The sequence below is a fragment of the Vespa mandarinia genome, chromosome 2 (genome assembly GCF_050613455.1).
Source record: "Vespa mandarinia isolate Hongniang chromosome 2, ASM5061345v1, whole genome shotgun sequence".
Taxonomy (NCBI): domain Eukaryota; kingdom Metazoa; phylum Arthropoda; class Insecta; order Hymenoptera; family Vespidae; genus Vespa; species Vespa mandarinia.
In genome coordinates this window covers 18,996,482-19,015,974 of record NC_140811.1, presented here as the reverse complement: position 1 = coordinate 19,015,974, position 19,493 = coordinate 18,996,482, and the positions used below count along the sequence as shown (strand labels likewise).

Below are 19,493 nucleotides of genomic sequence, written 5' to 3'. Positions count from 1 at the left end.
CTCTCGTCATTCATACGAACGGTCGTTAATCTTTAAAATTACATACACTCACGTGCATTTACCCTTTTAGAATTCAATTCGTACTTTGGCATTTCTTTTCTTTCTTTCTTTCTTTCTTTCTTTCTTTCTTTCTTTCTTTCTTTTATCTTTCTCTTTCGATAAAAAGAGATAAAATTAAATTGGCACGCTCGGACTCTCGTCAGCAGCGTCGTTAGTACGTTGAAACGCACGATTAATTAATTATTTCTAGAAGAGACATGTACATACGTGAAATACATATATAAATACATATACACAGACGCAACCTGGGCTAAATTCGAGTCTGAGTAAAGCTGAATTCGACCCTGTACGATACTCTTACTCTCTCTCTCTCTCTCTCTCTCTCTCTCTCTCTCTCTCTCTCTCTCTGTCTCTCTCGAGAAGTCGTAATAAATTACGCACAAGTGGAGCTCAGAGCGGAGATTACTGGCCCGGTTTCTCCCACTAGCATTTGCCAACCCCTATTTCGCCACCAACCACTCCCCTTTTCACCGCCGCCGCCGCCACCATCGCCACCCCATCTCTCCCAAGCTTCCCCCTCCCACCCCTATACCCTCGTGCCCTGTCCGTTATCTGAACGCTATGGATGTTCCACTTACGTTCACCTTTCCTCTTCCTCCCTTTTATTTTTCTCAGATACTCTCGACGTTAAAGTCCTATGTTAAATCAAATCTTTCTCATGTTCTTAAGCTGTAAAATGTACAAAATATTATCGCTTCGTATTGATCAATCATATCATATTGTATATCATAAATTAATCCTTACTTCGTGGTTTTTTATTTCTAAAACTAACGTATTATCATCGAACTACTCGTTAGATTCTTACTATTAACTATTCTTCTTTTTCTGCTTTTTACTTTCTCTCTCTCTCTCTCTCTCTCTCTCTCTCTCTTCTCGTAATTTCAAATCCAATACGTACTAGTCTAGAACAAAGTTAGGAACAAAGTCGGATTGGCTAGAAACTCGATAGGATCGCATAAAAATTCAGGAAAGTACCTTCCAAACGGTTCATTTCACTCGGAGCCGTCGATCGTGTTCGATTCAGCCTCGAGGGCAACATACATTATTGTAAGCTGACTGCCTACCATCTTTTCCGATAATGCAATTTAATCCGGCGTATGATATAAGTATACTCTCGTATTTACTAAGATCGCTGTTCTTTCGATTCGAATTCTTTTTGTTGTTTCTTTTTCCCTCCCTCCTCTCCCCCCTGCCATTCATTTCCAACTCCCCACCCCATCTCATCCCTTATTCCTTTTAAAAAATTAATTTTAACCAATTTAATTAAATTATCATTAGAATTAGAAAAGAAAAAGAAAATGTACGAACAAAATTACGAAACGACTATTATCTTTTTATAATTGTACGAAATAATTTTTTATAATACCCTCTATTATCGATCGAATATATCGATAAGAACAATCTCAATCGTCGATAAAACTACGATAATCGAGAACGGTCGGTAATGTTAAAATCGACGAGTTTCTAGTTATAAGTTCACGCTGGCGCCACTATCGTTTTCCAATTGGATAATATACCTGCATTATCGACGTACTACGAACTACAATGTCGTTATAAAGCTTGGATTCAATGAAACGTCAAAACAGCTACGAACTTTTTGTGAGAATTAACAAGTTACATGACGTGAAAGAAATTCAAACGATGCTGACTTTATGACGTTTCCTTGCATGACGTTTTAATTATGTAATATCGTGTCAAATATGAAAAATATAGTAGGCAAAGTAGTTGTTCTGGGTTCGCAAGGTAAGTTACATATAGTAATATAAATCGTTTCAATGTTTTTGTTATCAATTTATATCATTTAATAATAATCTAATAGCGTCAATGTGCGCTTGTGCTCACGGATAAATACAATTATCACGTCATTACGTATTTAAATTTAATATTTTCCCAATATATATTCCCATAAATCTCGATTGATTTTTAATAAAAACATTCTTTCGTATTATCTCGATCACCTTTTTATAGGTTAAGTTTCAAGGTATTCCATATAACGTGGCATTGTGTATTTGAAAATCCTATACATGAATAAAGTTTAATGCATCTTTGATCTCTCTTAATTCATACATAGTTCAACATTGAAAATATAATGAGGAAAAACAAAATATATATTTTCAGGTGTCGGAAAGACGAGTATTATAGTTAGATATGTTGAGAATGTCGTCAATCGTCCTATCAATCCAACTATAGGAGCTAGCTTTTTTACCTGTAAATTAAATATAGCTGATACCGAAGTTAAATTACAGGTAAGATAATTTATATATATATATATATATATATATATATATATATATATATATATCATGTATGTATGTATGCACGTATGTATAAAATTACATGATGAATTTATAATTTTGTAAAATCGTTTATCACTATATCTATGAATTCGACCTAATGATCTTTTGACCCTAACGCACGAGAACGTTCGTCGTATATAATCATTGAAAAACATTTGATAAAAGTTCGTTAGAAAATATATCTGATATCATTTTATTTTATCGATAAATTATATTATATCATTTGTTATAAATTATATTATACATTAATGATATTATATATAGTATTCATTACATCTGTCGATAAATTATATTATATTATTTCGTAATATAATTATATAAATTTATTTATAGGTATGGGATACAGCAGGTGAGGAAAGATTTAAGTCAATGGCGCCAATGTATTATCGTAATGCGAACGCCGCCATGTTGGTATTCGATGTTACACGATATAATAGTTTCGCAGCTATTAAAAATTGGGTTACGGAATTGAAGAGAAACGTCGAGGAACAAATGGTATTAACGGTTATCGGTAATAAATCAGATCTATTTAATGATCGAGAGGTAGACACCGAAGAAGGTAGATGTTATGCGAACAAAATCGGTGCGACTTATCACGAAACTTCTGTAATACATAATGACGGAATAGAAAAGGTTTTTTTGGCAATAGCCAATGGATTGATAAGTTTATCTTCTGGTAACACGGAAATAACATCCGCGTTAAGGATCACCGATTCGAACAATTTTGGATTGAATAATTCTGGCATATTATTGACACCTTCCGAAGAAATTGCACAGAATCCAAACATCGCACTTGGAATAAACGAAAAGATTCGTACTTGTTGTTGATCCATCCTCTCCCCTCTTTCTAATTGCATGATCAACGAGTGTTCTTTTTTTTTTTTTCTCTCTGTCTCTCTTTTTTTCTTGCCTTTTATTTTATACTCTTTTTCTTTTCTTCTTTTGTCTTTTTTTTTCTTTTTTTTTTTTTTTACTTTTTAATGCGTCTTTTAAGAAGTATACCTTGTTGTCAATGCAACAATGTCTTAAAGATTTAAAAAAACAATGCGCGCGCGCGTGTGTGTGCCTGTGTGTGTTTGTGTGCGTGCGTGCGTGCGTGCGTGCGTGTGTGTGTGTGTGCGGATCGTCGCCGTCTTCCACGAGATAACAATAACATATCTTTAATCTTTAATTATTGTATATAAAAAATTCATATCATTATAAGAGTCGACGACTAAACTTGTAACGATTGATTAGTTTTAATCAATATATTATGATTGTAGATTGTACGATTAAACATTAATGTTTGTTCGTACGCGTTTGATAATCTAATAATTATCTTCGATTAAATAGATTCACAGCCGCTAATATTACATCCGTATAACCAAAATGAAAAGAAAACAAAGAAAAAGATAGGAAAAAAAGAAAAAAATGAAAGAAAAAAAAAAAAATAACGATTCCAACACGATTGTCAATTGTAGTTCATTATGATGAAACGAAAAACACGTATTTTAAAGTGTATAACGATGCCAAACATATAAATCATTATGAACACGTTGAAAATACGTAATTAACTGTTCTTAATTCTAGACTGACATATTTTTTTTTCTTCTTCTTTTTTCTTTTTTCCTTTTTTTCAATATTTCTACAACATATCGTACAAAATCAATGGCCTCGATAGTAGATATATCAATAATAATTATTTATTAGTATGAAACAACAGTATTCCAATAACAACGATCTAACTTATTTCCTATCGTAATATTATATTGATATTAACAAAACGTTTTAATGTAAACACATCGTGCTTTCTTTTACTTGGTTTTCTATGGTTTTTTTTTCTCCTCTTTTATTTTTCTCTCTTCTTTTTTTTTTTTCCTTGTCGAAAAAAAAAATAAAAAAAAAAAAAAAATTTCCTTTTTTTCAATATTTCTACAACATATCGTACAAAATCAATGGCCTCGATAGTAGATATATCAATAATAATTATTTATTAGTATGAAACAACAGTATTCCAATAACAACGATCTAACTTATTTCCTATCGTAATATTATATTGATATTAACAAAACGTTTTAATGTAAACACATCGTGCTTTCTTTTACTTGGTTTTCTATGGTTTTTTTTTCTCCTCTTTTATTTTTCTCTCTTCTTTTTTTTTTTTTCCTTGTCGAAAAAAAAGGGCTAAATATGTTTTATAAAAAACTTTTCTATAAAATTTATATATATATATATGTATATAAATATATATATATATATATATATATATATATATATATATATACATACTTGAACGTATGTATTATACTGCCTCTACAAAGTACACGCTATAGGATTTAAAAAGTTTTCATTAATTTAATTTCATTGTGTCTTCTTTTTTTCCACCTCTTTTTTCTCAAATTTTTTTCTACAATAGGCGATTAGATCATAAATACAATTTTGTACCTCTAACCAAAACAAGAGAATATATATTTATTATAAAAATATGATATCTATAATTATTTTCAATCTATCCCTTTGATGTTGGTGTTAATTTTAGAAAGAGAGAGAGAGAGAAAGAGAGAGAGAGAGAGAGGATGATCACACAATGAGTCATTCTCACTCCACAGGCCGAGTTTCACGGACCGTAACGACGTCCCAGCTTTGTCTACCTACATTTAGTAACTTCATCTCATTTTCAATTATGTAAGCCTTCGTTTGCTATGCATCTAGGCCTATTAGGACTTGACTTCGTCGAAAAACAAGTTAGACTAGGTAGAAAATCTAATGCTCAGGGTCATTCTCTCGCGTGCTTCAGAGTTCAAGGAACTATGATCGTCTCGACATCAATAGACGTCAATAAAAAAAAAAAAAAGAAGAAGAAAGAAAAAAAACAAAATTTCGAAGGATTATGATTCTTATGGAGGAGGAAGAAAAAAAAGAAAAAAAGAAAGGACATAAAACGCGTAAACAAAAAGTTACGAATCTGATAATGATCTTTTTTTTTTTTTTTCTTTTTTTTTTAATTGCAATTGCAATTAAAAATCATTATGTAGATATATTTTTCTCGTATGTTTTTACGCCAATGCGAATAGCTGTAAATGACATTAATATATTCGATTGTCAAGATTTGGCCATCAACACGTACATAAATACTGATACGTTGATATGTACGTTCTCATTTTTTTTTCCTCTTGAAAATACCGTTCGATTCTCCATATATACGTATTGTATATATATATATATATATATATATATATATATATATATATATTTATTTCATTTTATTCATTTATTTTTTAATTGCCATTTAATACTTTTTTAATTATACTTTTCTTGTTTTCTAAAAATACATCATATATTATTAATCGCACTTTATTGATTTATTTTTCTTTTCCTTTTTTTTCTTTTTTTTTTTTTTTTTTTTGTAATATATCACATACATTAACTTTGTTTTCAATATAAAAAAAAACAAAAAGAAAATTATATGCGTACGCGCTCGTATAGAAAATAATATAATAATAATAATAATAATAATAATAATAATAAAAAAAAGAAAAAGGAAAGAAAAAATTAACAAATTAATTTCAATTCATTGATTTATTTTTTAATTAAAACTTAATATATATTTCTAATTCTCTCTCTCTCTCTTTCTCTCTCTCTCTCTCTTTTTATTTCTTTTTCTTCCCTTGTTCTCCTTTAATACGTTATATATTAATTTCCTTTTCGATATAAAAAAAATATATATATATAAAAAATATATATGCACGTATAGAAAATTATATGATATATTATAATAATAAAAACAAGGGGAGAGAAGAAGAAGAAGAAGAAGAAGAAAAAGAAGAAGAAGTAGAAGAAGAAAAAGAAGAAGTAGAAGAAGAAGGAGAAGAAGGATAATCGAAGCAAACAAGAATCGACAATAATTACTTTTCCGCGAAGGAAAGTGTTTAGATAATTGTACGACAGCAAGAGCATTCTAGCTGGCGTGTAATAGCCGAGGAATCTCATCAATTAACATACCGCATAATTTTCAAACGAGACGACAGTGTTTTCTAACGTTTAAAGTGTACAATGGGACTTTAACGATAGAGAACTCGAGATTGACTAATTTCAAAAAAAAATCTGTCTTTTTTTTTTTTTTCGAGGTACTACGTAAGTAATCTTTTTTTTCCTTTTCCTTTTTCTTTTTCTTTTTCTTTTTCTTTTTCTTTTTTCTTTTTCTCTTTTTTTTTTTTTTTTTCCTTTTCATCATCCTTCGCAACCCGTCAAGGTGCAACCCACTTAAAATGCCCTACCTCGACGTGCCCAGGACACAAGAAAATTAGCTCTCTGGCTAAGCTATCTATCTTACAGTTACTAATCGTCAGACAAATGATAATTAGAAGGATATGGATGGCACGTTATTGCATCCAACTTGTAATTTGCATAAACAATTTTTATATAGTTCAGTAGAATATTTTTATTGATTATATTACGATTATATGATTATTTTCTTTTCTTTTTTTTTTTCTTTTTTGTTTTTTTTTTTTTTCTTTTTTAATCGTGTACTTCATGATTATGTGATCAATTAATTAAGATTATTATGATTATAATTTATGAATTGAAACAAATGATTCTGTGCGAATAAAATTTAGGAAACAAATAAAAATATATTTCATTATTGTATGTCATAATAAACGAGATCATTTTGCGTTATTAGATTTTATGAAAAAATAAAAATCTGTTTTCATCGTTGACGATTATAATTTACGAAATAATAAAGAAAATTTTTAATCTCCATTCAATACATTCTTTTTTTTTTTTTTTTTTTTATTTTTATTTTTTCTTTCATCATCGTAATTTATAAATAATATAACAATAGATCAAAGCGATTTTGTTAATTAATATTATATATCAATTTTGTAGAAAGATCGAAATATATATTTTATAACATTCGAAAGCTTAGAAAATGTATACATATGTATATGCGTATGGAAAAAAAAAAAAACGCACACACGTATACGTATATATATGCCAAGGAATAAGAAACTAATGTTCTTCTTGCGTAAAAATTCATGGTTATGGACTCGAACAGTTACTACTACTACTATTACTATATCCTGGACAAACGAACGAATGAACGAACGAACAAACGAGTTAATGAAATTCCGAATTGCAGAATAGGATTGCACTTGCTCGTAGTTGAGCACTTGTTGTGGCTACGTAAGAGAAAGAAAAGATTTGAAAGAAGAATAGTATACTTAAAGAGTTCTTATACACGTATATATATATATATTTTATATATATATTTTATATATATATATATATATATATATATATACATGGTGTTCTAAAAGATTTGACGCACAAGATCATACAGAAAGTATCCAGCAGTTTCGATTTTATATTTTGAATTTAACTTCCTCTTTTTTCTTTTTTTTTTTTATTCATTTATCCTTCCTTCTCTCGTCGGTTGAATTAAATGATTAAAAAAAGAAAAAAAGTAACGCATTAAAACTTAATTAAGACCAAGTATGTAGTCCGTTTTATATCTTTTTTCAACAGAAAGAGTTACCTCCCCTCCACTTTCAACTAACATCATTGTTTCCTATTAGAAAGTTTTATATATGGGATCCTTTTGATAGTCTTTTATGAAATATAGGTCAAATCTTTTCGAACACCCTGTATATCTAGGTATCTATATACTCGAGTTCCTTTAAGCGTGCAAATGCACACAGAAGAAGAAGAAGAAGAAGAAGAAGAAAAAGAAGAAGAAGAAGAAGAAGAAGAATAGGAAGAATAATACACAGTCTTGAGTGTTGCTCCTTCTTCTATAAGACAATGATACAGTTAGACGATCCTCTCAGTAGTGAGTCAATCGTAAGAGGCACGAGTTTAGTTCTGTTTTATTCACGAAAGTATAATGAACCGCGGTGAGGCGATGATAATTACGGCGGACCCGTTAATTAAGCTACCTCGTCATCCTCGGTGAACGTGTTGTATTAGATAGAAAGAGAGAGAGAGAGAGAGAAAGTAAGAGAAAGAGAAAGAGAGAGAGAGAGAGAGAGAGACAGAGAGAGAGAGAGAGAGAGAGGAGTTTGCGGCAAAGGTGACGAATTCTCTATTCGATCGTATCGTCTTATTTAGTTCTTTGCTCCCGAAGCAGATCGATCGATTCTACTGGTCATAGTTTTCAATTCTACTTTTAGATTTGTACGTTCAAATTTTTTATTTAATTAATTGTAAATTATTCCCTATTTAAACGTTCTTTTTTATAATAATTACGAACGAGTGAAAAAAAAAAAAAAAAGGAAAAGAAAGAAAAGAAAAGAAGAAGAAGAAGAAAAAAAAAAAAGAAAAGAATTATTGAATTTACTTTTCCGTCGTGATACTTTCCCCTTTTTCTTTAAAACGTCGATTTTGATCCAATTAATTTCTTTTCTTCTTTTTTTTTTTTTTTTTTTTTTTTTTTACGTACGAAGAGGTGATAATTACGTGAAAGTGATTTGACTGTGAAATTTAGAAAAAAGAAAAAAGAAAAAAGTATTGAATTTATTATAGGTCTTGATTCAACAATATTTGCGCGTTCGAATAATACGATAATTTGAAAATTATTTCCCGAATAATTATGAAAATGATTGGAACGTAAAATGTAGAAGATTAAAAAGAAAGAAATCAAAAAAATTTATCGATCACTTTATCATATATATTATTAAACGTTGATTTTTATTGTAAAAAAAAAAAAAAAAAAAGAAAAAAAAAAAAGAGAAGATCGTAATTATCGATCAAATTTAAAACGTCTTTGTAGATCGCGTTACGGATAAATCGTCTGGATAATAAATTTAGGTAAATTCGTTGGTATACAGGATCGAATAATAATATCCTTTTACGAAGATATCAACGGACAGTATTTCTCTCCGTTAAAAAAATGTTGGGACAAGGGAGAAGGATCGAACGTGAATTTTTGTTAATTGCATTACAATTTTTTGGATCAATATGTACGTCCAAACTTCAGGATCTTACGATCGACAATCAATTGGTGATCGTGGCTAACGGTGAGTGATCGAACGAAAGAGAAAAATTTATCTCTGAAAAAGAAAAAAAAAAAGGAAAAAAAAAAAAAGAAAAAGAAAAAAGAAAAAATTAATTATCTCTACGTTTGTACGTCTATGCATTTTTGTTTATCTTTAGATTGTTATACCAGAGTATCCATTGGCACGAAATTACCAGATAAAGATATTTTCTTTACTATTAAAGTGAACAGTATTTCTGATTGCGAAGAGGAATGTTCGAAAAGACGAAGTTCTTGCGTTGCGTTTAGCTACGGGTAAGTTCATCAACTATTCGGCATGAATTTTATTTTATCCTGAATTTTTTGTTCTTTTCTTCTTTTTTTTTATTTTTTTTTTTTTTTTTAATATATGAAAAGTGTCTTAAAAACGTCGAATCTAATCGTTGAATAAAATTTCATTAGAAAAGTTCGATATTATTATTATTATTATTATTATTATTATTATTATTATTATTATTATTATTATTTATTATTTATTATATCTTTTTTTCTTTTCTTTCTTGGTTCACAGAATTAGCCCAAAAGGAAACACAAGTTGTGAATTAAGTTCAAAAATGCCAAGTCCAGAAGATCTGCAAACGAATTCGGATTACGATGTTTATTTGCGTACAGAACGTTTACCAAATTGTGAACCTGATCGACTTTATAAAACTGGAAATAGCGGAAATCAAAAATCGATGAATAATACAAGAACGAATACTAGATTTTCTGGTGGTCTCTTTGGATCATTTTTGCCAAATATTTATCAACCTAACAGGTAATAATTCAAATGGAAAAATTTATTTATTGATTTTTATCAGACTATCATTAGATAAGGTATGAAAAAATTATATAGTATTTATCTCTTATATAAAATTTAAATCTTATATAAATTATAGTATTTATATCTCATTATATTAGATAAAATTTGATTACATTAAACAAAATATTATTTTTTGTTTTTTCTTTTTTTTTTTTTTTTTAATATAAAGAATTATTATAAAAAATAGACTGTCTTACATTTTTGAATATAACATATATATATACATACATTTGTTTATTTAAAGATCTGAAAATAATGGGAAAAGACAAAATACGAGTCAACAATCGTATTTATCATCATTCGATGACGAACAACGTATCATAGACATCATTAGAAACAAGAATTATGGTTCAAGACCGAAAATTCCAATTAACGATCAAAAATATCCAACTTTTGGTATAAACAATGAATCTAAATTAACGACTGATAAAAAGCCACAATTATTGGGTAACAATTTTGGTGAGAAAATTTATTTCGAAAAAGGATACGAAGATTTATTTCATTTTGATAGACCAATTATCACAAAGGATGACGTATATCGTCCAGTGACATTGATTTATCGTCCGGCTTATGATAACGTTTGGCAAAACAAAGATTTTCAAAATTATGGAAATAAACCGATAAATGAAATTTATTCGAAACCAGTAACTAATATTTACGAGGAATGCACGAAAACTTTGTCAAATTTTCCGAATGATAATAACAAAAAGGATTCTTATAAAACCGACAAGGATAATGGCATGATCGTTAAGAATTATCAGATATATCGTACGACCACAGTTAAACCTACGAATAAAAATAATTATCAAGTACCTGTTAGATGGAAACCTATTCAAAATGGAATAATTCAACAATTTCGACGTAATCAAACACGTCCTTTCGTCATTAACTTGAACGACGACGTTTCCATGGGTACGAACGATTATAAAAATTTTATGAACGATTATAACAAGAAATTTCATGTTCCAATTAACGAAGAAAATAAGTGTGAGTAATAATTATTTCTTTTCTTAATACATATATAACATATATATATATATATATATATATATATATATATAAATACATACATATTATTAATAAATAGTTTTAGTTATTACGTACACACATGTGTATATACTTTATCTCGATTATTAATCGAATTTTTAGATATTCATCTCGAATGAAAAAAAAGAATAAAAAAGAAAAAAGAAAAAAAGAACGTAAGGTCACATTAATAGAAATTCTCATGCTATTCATAATTTAACAATAACGTGCAACATTCACGTCACTTCTTCGCGAATCGACGTGAGATCAGCGAAATAAATCATTCCACATTTATCAAAAAGCGTTCATTGGTTAATCATCTCAACGTGAATAGTTTCAGCTTAACGGCAATGACATAGATTTTAAGCGTTATGTCAATTAAGCCGGTGTTCATTCATTGTTTTCCGGTGCACGGAGTCTTATCGTAACGACAATTTACTTTTTATTACATCATGCAAAAAGTCTACGTACAAATCATATTTTATAATCGTCGCCGACGTCGTAGGAAGAGATAGAAAAAAAAAAAAAAAAAAAAAGAAAGAAAGAAAGAAAGAAAGAAAAAAGGAAATAAACTAACAAATGCATTTCGTTTTTCTTTTTTTTTTTTTTTTTCTTTTTTTTTGTATCGAAATATATATGCATTTCAATATATAGATCTATAGATCATATCGAAAATTTATCAAAAGCTCAATCTAATAAAAATAAATTTAATTCTCCCTTATCAATTGCTTATTTTAGTAGATCTTTCGATCTATAGATCGTATCATAAGGACTTATCGAATTTAATAAAAATAAATATAAAAATAAATAAATGAGATAACGTAGAAAAGAGAAAATTAATTGTTTACCAATTACATCGATCTTTCTAAATCTTTCTAAGATCTTTCGATCTCATAGATCGCATCGTAAAAAAATTAAATAGATATCTAAAAAAAGAAAAATATTAACTCGTTCCCACTTCCCAAGCATTTAATAGATCCTTCGATCTGTAGATCATATCGGATCAAGCTTATTGGATCTAATGAAAAAAAAAAAAAAAAAAAAAAAAAAAAAAAAAAAAGAAATGAAAAAAAAAGAAACCTATGAGGAAAATAAAATAAAGAAAAAGGAAAAAGGATCGTAAAAATGTGAAGAAACATTAATTACATTGTTAAAGGATTAAATAAATTTTCATAAAAACAAAAAAAAAAGTCGATATAGTATATTGAGATTTGATTTAATCGAATATTTTTCGATAGAACGAAACGAAGAATTCGAAACAATTAATTCGAAGCGCAACGAGAAATAAGGGGACACTCGAAAGTAAGAGCGTCTCATGGTGATGGATCACGCGAGCCGGAAGTCGAACGTCCTGTAAAGTCTCGCCATTTATTTTTCTCCCTTGTGCAACGTGCATTCCTGATTCGCCATGACACGATTACACGAGAAACAGATGCACCATCTAGAAATTTAACGGACATTATTCTAAACGAGATCTAAAAAGATCAGCTATCAAAAACGGAAGAGAACAAATTCGAAGAGAGTCACATAAGATGTCGTAGCGTTCTCTCTCTCTCTCTCTCTCTCTCTCTCTCTCTCTCTCTCTCTTTCTTTCTTTTTTATTAATGGTGTAAATAAGAGGCGCGGATTTTAAATAGCGGAAATACGAATTTGTTAAATTCATCGAGCTCGATAATGGACGAACACGACCTGGCTGAAATAATTGTGCTAGTGTAGAGTGACCTTGACAAATCATCGAGGACACACACGATTCCGTCCCTTCTAAATTGACGTCATTTCTCTTAATATATATATATATATATATATATATATATATATATATATATATATATATATGAAAAATTATTCACCGACATAAGATTTAAGCGGGAAGGTAACGAAAACGGAAAAAGAAAAAAAAAAAAAAGAAAAAGAAAAGATAAAACGTATCGTTTTATTCATTTCTTAATCGAATCTTTTGCCTTTTTTTTTTCTCTCTTTCTTTCTTACAAAAATCATTAACCAACAAGTCCGACATGAGATTAATGATGACGAAAAAATAAAAAAAGAAAAAAAAAAAAAAGAAGAAACAGAAAGACAAAACATTTTCAATGATATTCAAAAGATTTTTTTTTTCTTTTTTTAATATATTTGTTAATATGTCTATTCTTTTTTCTTCTTCGTAATTAATCGAAATAAATTTTTGATTGCCATTAAAAATTATTGACCATCGTGAAAGCCAATGGAAATTAGATTTTTCGGCGAAGACAAAGTTTGCCGATCAATTGCGCACGTGCGATATGTAGTTAGTAAGAAAGGACGAAAAAAGAAAAAAAAAAAAAAAAAAAGAAAGAAAGAAAAAGAAAAAAGGAGAAGGACGGAAAGAAAAATAATAATAGTAAGTAGAGTCATTAATGATCATGTAACACCAAAACCCCTCCCCCAATATTTACGGTGTAGTTCCTCCCACTATTATTCCCACGGAAACGTTCACTTTTCTATAAAACGATGCGAGCTCGTAATTTCTCCGTTACTTTTTGTACGATTTTCTATTCGCGCCGCTTCTCGTTTCTAAAAAGAAAAGAAATGATCGAAACGACGATATCGAAGTGCCAATAGTATTTACTCAAACGTATATGTATATGTATATATATATATATACATGTATATAAAAAAAGGAAAAGAAATTAAAAAAGAATTTCAAAATAAAAAAAAAAAAAAATTATGTTCGCGATATATGGAATTTTATGAGATAATATAAAAAGTGATCGATATTAATAATTCATTTCAAAATGAATCCTATTAAAAAATTGTTCGCTTCTCGCTTAATTTGAGATCGATAAATTATTTAATTAAAAAAAAAAAATATATATATATATATATACATATATATATATAAAAAATGAATTTAAGTGGCAAAGAACGATTATCAATTTTTGTGTTAATTTTATTCATTCGAACTTCCGTTCAAGGTTCTGTAATATTAATAGAGGATGCAGTTGAAGATTGTTCGCGTAAGTTTTTTCTCGATGATGCTACAACCTCATCGAACGTCATTCGTTCATTTGATTTATTTATATGTTTATAATTAATTGATTAATTATTTTATTAAATAAAATCAATCAATTAATAATTAATCAATCAATCAATTAATTTGATGCAGCGTGTTACCGAAGACTTTTAACTGGCAAAAAAACGGTGCAAGTTTATGTAAGAAGAGCGGTCGAGTGTCAGAGATTAGATGAATGTCATCGTGCCTGTGATTACGAAAAATATTTCGTTTGCGAAGGCTTCAATTACAGGTAATTAACAAAAATAAATAAATAAATAAAAGCTATAAAACGAAAGATTCGCTTCGCTTAACATTTAACACGATTATTCGTAGAGTTGACATAGTCCGGTGATCTCTCTCTCTCGCGCGCGTATTTGTACGTAAATGTTTGGAATAAACGTAAAAAAAAAAAAAGAAAAAAAAAAAGAAAAAAAGGAAAAAAAAAGAAAAAATGAAGAAAAAAACAGAGTATACATATGCACAAGTGCATGACCTGTCCGATTGCATCATGGATAATTTGATCGCATCGCAAGCGCACTGTGACACGCTTCTTGATTCGTAAACAATTGCATACGTTGTTATATATATAAACAAACGCACATACACACACATATGTATGTATATATTATCTTAGCATAGATATATATATATACACCTTTGTTAAATTAAAAATATATTGTATATATTACTTGTAGATATTTACACACACACACATATATATATATATATATATATGGATATATGTATGTGTGTATGTATAGACTATATACAAAATATATCTTTTTAATATATTAATATATAGATCGAAATTATAATAAATGTTTCTGGATTGATCGCAGACGAATGGGTCCTGGATCACGTGGTATGTGCGAGATGACGTCAGTACCTTATTCGCGTTTAAACATTCATCGAGATTTTCAAGCAGATCCGCAATGTGATTATTATGAAAAAGATCCTGATTGTCTTCGTGATACAATATCTCAGTCATCTTGGCCCGGGCCTTATCCTTCTGGATCAGGACATACGTATGTCCCTGATCGAAGACCTTCCAGTGATATACCAAGACCCATCATTCATCATGATCAAAGACCAATCTATCAAAAACCTGATCCAGCAAGACCGATAGATTTACCTAGACCACAGATAGATATTAGATCACAGGTTTATGGTGGTCCCTACGAGACGCACGGTGATCCCTTTTTTCAACAAACTCATTCTCCCCATGGAAGACCAATCGACAATTTCAATGGCAATGGTTATTCTTATGGGAGACCATTATTTCCAAGGCCAATGTATCATGGTCCAATTGATAGACCTTATCTTCCGAAATATCCCGACAGAAGAGTCGATTATAATGGCCCTTATAATGACATAGGTAAGTAATGCACTTTTTTTTTTATAATTACAATTAACTATACAAATGTTTCTCGATTATGATACTTTATAGAAAAATTAAAAATTAAACAAGAAAAGGAAAAGTAAGTGTTCATTTTTAAATGGAAAACAAAAAATTACCAATCGACGAAATGTTTATTGTCACGTTTGGGGATTGAAAAAAAAGAATGTATGAAAAATATTTGAAGAAAGAAAAAAAAAAGAAAAGAAAAGAAAAGAAAAGAAAAGAAAAGATTAAAGTATTAATCATTTATAGGAACGAACGAGATCGGACCATATTCGTCGGACCGTCGAAAAGATCCAAAGGATTGGCAAGTTTATGGTAATGGAATTTATGGTAGTTCGTACGGTTACGATACGAATTACGTCAGTCATTTCGATATACCAAAATATTATCCGAAAAATCCGATCGATGTGAAACCAACGAGACCACAAGAGAACGATCATTTCTATGGTGAATTTTATAATTACGGGGGTGCCTTTGGTTACGGTGACAATTATATACCGGCTGATAGAGATCAGCTTTATGGTGGAACGAAAAAGGAACGACGATGTACCGTGAGAGCTGGTGCTGGATTTAAACTTGTCAGAGATGTTATTAGAAGGACATATTTAACACCGAACTTGGAGGAATGCGAGAGTCTTTGTTTGAACGAGAATAATTTTCTTTGCATGACTTTGGCCTACAGGTGAGAAAAAATAAAAAAAAAAAAAAAGGAAGAAAAAATCTCGGATCCCTCGATCGAGGGACTTTTTCTTTTCTTTTTTCTTTCCTTTTTCTTTCTTTCTTTCTTTTCTTTTTTCTTTTCTCTTTTTAGATACAACGTCGCGGCTACCGATCCTACGGACAATTGTCTACTCACTGAGATCTCTTACAGGGATTTAAATTTTTACACGGACATAGAACCCAATCGTGATTATGATATTTACGCTATAATCGGCGATCCAAAGACTTGCGATATGATGGCCCAACGACATCATCATTATCAAAATCATCATCATCAGAATCATCATCATCAGAATCGTCATCCACCTGATGGTTAAATAATTTGATAAAATTATTAACGTAATGAAATTTTCTGTTTCCTTTTCCTTTTCTTTTTGGGGGACATTTTTTGTTTTACTTTTAGAATGCTTCTGGAGAGTAAGAAGTGGCTTCGGTATGCCATCAGATGTTATAAGGAAATCAATTTTTGTCGATGACCTTGGCGAATGTCAAGTCGAATGTACAGTCTCACGAGAATTCACCTGTCGGAGTTTCGCTTTTAGGTATACGTATAAATTGATAAATAGATTTATATTATGAATAATATTAACACTTTTTTTGGATCATTAATAAGATACGGATTGGGAGGACTTCCACAACGAAATCCCTCAACAAATTGTCATCTAAGCGATTGGCCAACCCAAGAAATCAATCCAACAACAATGCCCGACATGGACGGAGCCGAAATATACGAACGAGGTAGTTTTGGACGAGGCTGCGAGCCTTATCCCTTTCCACCATTTAAAATCGGTGGACAAAGCAAATTTCCACGTGGAGAAGATGGTACGAATTTGCGTTATTCACTTTTGGACAAAAAAAAAAAAGAAAATAAAAAAGAAAAATTAAATCAATCAGAGATAGAATCTAGAAAATGTTTTCTCTTGTTTACAGTATGCTATTCCAGTTATCACAAACCGTGTAGATTGACACCGTATTCAGTGATGTTGGCGATAAACGTTGATTCCGAATCTGAATGTCGTGAAAAGTGTTCGAAAATGCGACAAAAAGATCCAATACCATGCATGTCCTTCAGTTACAAGTAATTACTATCTAATGTTTAAATAATATAATAAAAGAAATATCATTGCAAATACTTATCGTAATACGAATTACAAAATAGAATTCGAGCTGATAGAGGCGATCAAAATTGTCTTTTGAGCGACGTATCGATAAGAGATTTAAGACCAGGATTGGATTATGCCTACGATGATGATCACGTTCTTTATGCTTGGAAGGACCTTGAACCACAATGCATGATCACAGGATATTCCATTGATGATAATCATGTTTTTGGTAATCAAGGAAATGGTAATGGAAAACCACTTTTACCTTTGCCAACAGCTAGACCTGATTTAGGCCCTGGTTCTGATCAATCCGATGGGATTTATATTCCGGATCCTAGACCATTTTATGGGCATGATATATCTAGACCATTTAACAGTGTTTATCAGCATGGATTAAGACCATACGATCCCGACAGACCTGATCCTCCAGTTAGACCAACAGATGATCGTCCTTATAGACCACATGGTGGTCATGGCGATTATGAAGGTGATTATGGATATATGGAGCATAATAATTTTCATGGCTCAAATGGTCAAGACGATACTTTCCCACCATGTAAATATAATTTTATTGTATACTATTTTTAGTTATGTACATATACATATATGTATGTATTTAGATACATATATACATGTACGTTTTTTTTTTCTTTTTTTTTTTATTTTCTTAGCACCAGATTTTGCAACCTTTCAACATTACACCGTAAACGGTTACCCATGTAAAAGAGATACGAAATGCGAGAGGAACGATGTAGCTGGTTTTTGGTCATGCGAAACGGAAGGAAGAGAAGTTGGTAGTTGGGATTACTGTTGCGAACCTAACCATCATTGTGGTTACTCTCAAGGATTTCATTATCCATGGTAACTATGGCAAATTTTATCCTATTATGTTTCACGTAAAAGAAATTAACAATAGTAGTAATAATAAAAATAATAATAACAATGAATTTAATATGATAGGTGTTACGTGGGTTTGTCCGATGATCAATGGAGACCGTGCAGCGAGAAATATTATCCTTATTTACCAAGTCCACGACCGATTCAACAGGACGTCTATCATCATCATCATCATCATCATTATGGCGATTACAATGGTGATGATCACGGGGATCGTAACGATATAAATTATTATTCTAGACATTGGCCTGTGACATACCTTCACAGAGAACCACCACCAAATTGTACGGACTCCTTGGCATCTGCAAATGATAAAAAAGATCATCTTTTTAACGGATCGTCGATCGTACAATCAAATAATGATAATTCACAAAATGGCGATCGTACCGTGAGGTTTCACAATCATGGTGCTAGAAGACGTCTAGTATCTCGTACCGCCGACATGGGGAATAAGAATCGTTACGATGATAAAGAACACAATGGTCAACTCTTCTTCACGATGGAAAAAATTGGTACAAAACGATTCATCACTGACGACGACACAGAACGTAATGCCGGAAACATTGAAAGAACGTTTAAACTTAACTCGAGCCTAGCGCGTTTTAATTCAACGGCGATCGAAGCGCCATTCGTCACGAAACAACGTGGACGCAATCACTCGGAATGGTCGGTAAAAATGGTCACACCTTTGCCACCGTCGGTAATAACAAATAATGAACGATATAATGAATTTTCTGCTCTTAAATCGTCGAATAATTTCACATCGATTTTTTCTAATGGCACTAATGATTCTAACATTTCGGAACTGATAGGAACTACTCATGGTTTCGTTGTTAAAGTGAATTGAAATTTTTGCATACACGTACATATATATATATATATATATATATACACATGTATGCAAAATTTTTGGTTATATTAAATCTCCACAAGCAGATATTTTGTAATGTTTTTGTGAAATAACTTCTACTTGCCTTCGATATTTTTGCATTTATATGTATAATATCCGATCACTAATTTTATTCAGTTTTGTGTTCATTAAGAAAATGAATATTATTTTAATACGATCGGCATGATATATATATATATATATATATATTTTTTATTATTATTTGCTTTAATTCACAAAAATTAAAATGTGTT

The 19,493-nt window shown here is 30.3% G+C and overlaps 2 protein-coding genes across 4 annotated transcripts; both read left to right on the top strand.

The window, feature by feature from the left end:
* The first annotated feature begins 1,612 nt into the window (after positions 1-1,612).
* LOC146873254 (ras-related protein RabJ) lies at positions 1,613-4,212 on the top strand. The gene is made up of 3 exons (XM_085664682.1): positions 1,613-1,803; positions 2,179-2,306; positions 2,691-4,212. The coding sequence occupies exons 1-3, from the start codon at positions 1,761-1,763 to the stop codon at positions 3,183-3,185; spliced, it is 666 nt and encodes a 221-aa protein (XP_085520808.1). The 5' UTR covers positions 1,613-1,760; the 3' UTR covers positions 3,186-4,212.
* A 3,935-nt stretch (positions 4,213-8,147) lies between these two features.
* Positions 8,148-19,324, top strand: LOC118447005 (uncharacterized). 3 transcript variants are annotated; one of them, XM_085654922.1, is made up of 15 exons: positions 8,148-8,510; positions 9,192-9,352; positions 9,489-9,624; positions 9,881-10,126; positions 10,416-11,158; positions 14,340-14,478; positions 15,068-15,603; positions 15,880-16,312; positions 16,442-16,662; positions 16,754-16,892; positions 16,964-17,172; positions 17,281-17,428; positions 17,510-18,009; positions 18,125-18,314; positions 18,414-19,324. In XM_085654922.1, the coding sequence occupies exons 2-15, from the start codon at positions 9,226-9,228 to the stop codon at positions 19,195-19,197; spliced, it is 4,551 nt and encodes a 1,516-aa protein (XP_085511048.1). In that variant the 5' UTR covers positions 8,148-8,510; positions 9,192-9,225; the 3' UTR covers positions 19,198-19,324. The 3 variants fall into 3 exon arrangements, with proteins under 3 accessions (XP_085511048.1, XP_035734625.2, XP_085511047.1); XM_035878732.2 differs by having other exon boundaries at positions 9,164-9,352; XM_085654921.1 differs by having other exon boundaries at positions 9,106-9,352.
* The last annotated feature ends 169 nt before the right edge of the window (positions 19,325-19,493 follow it).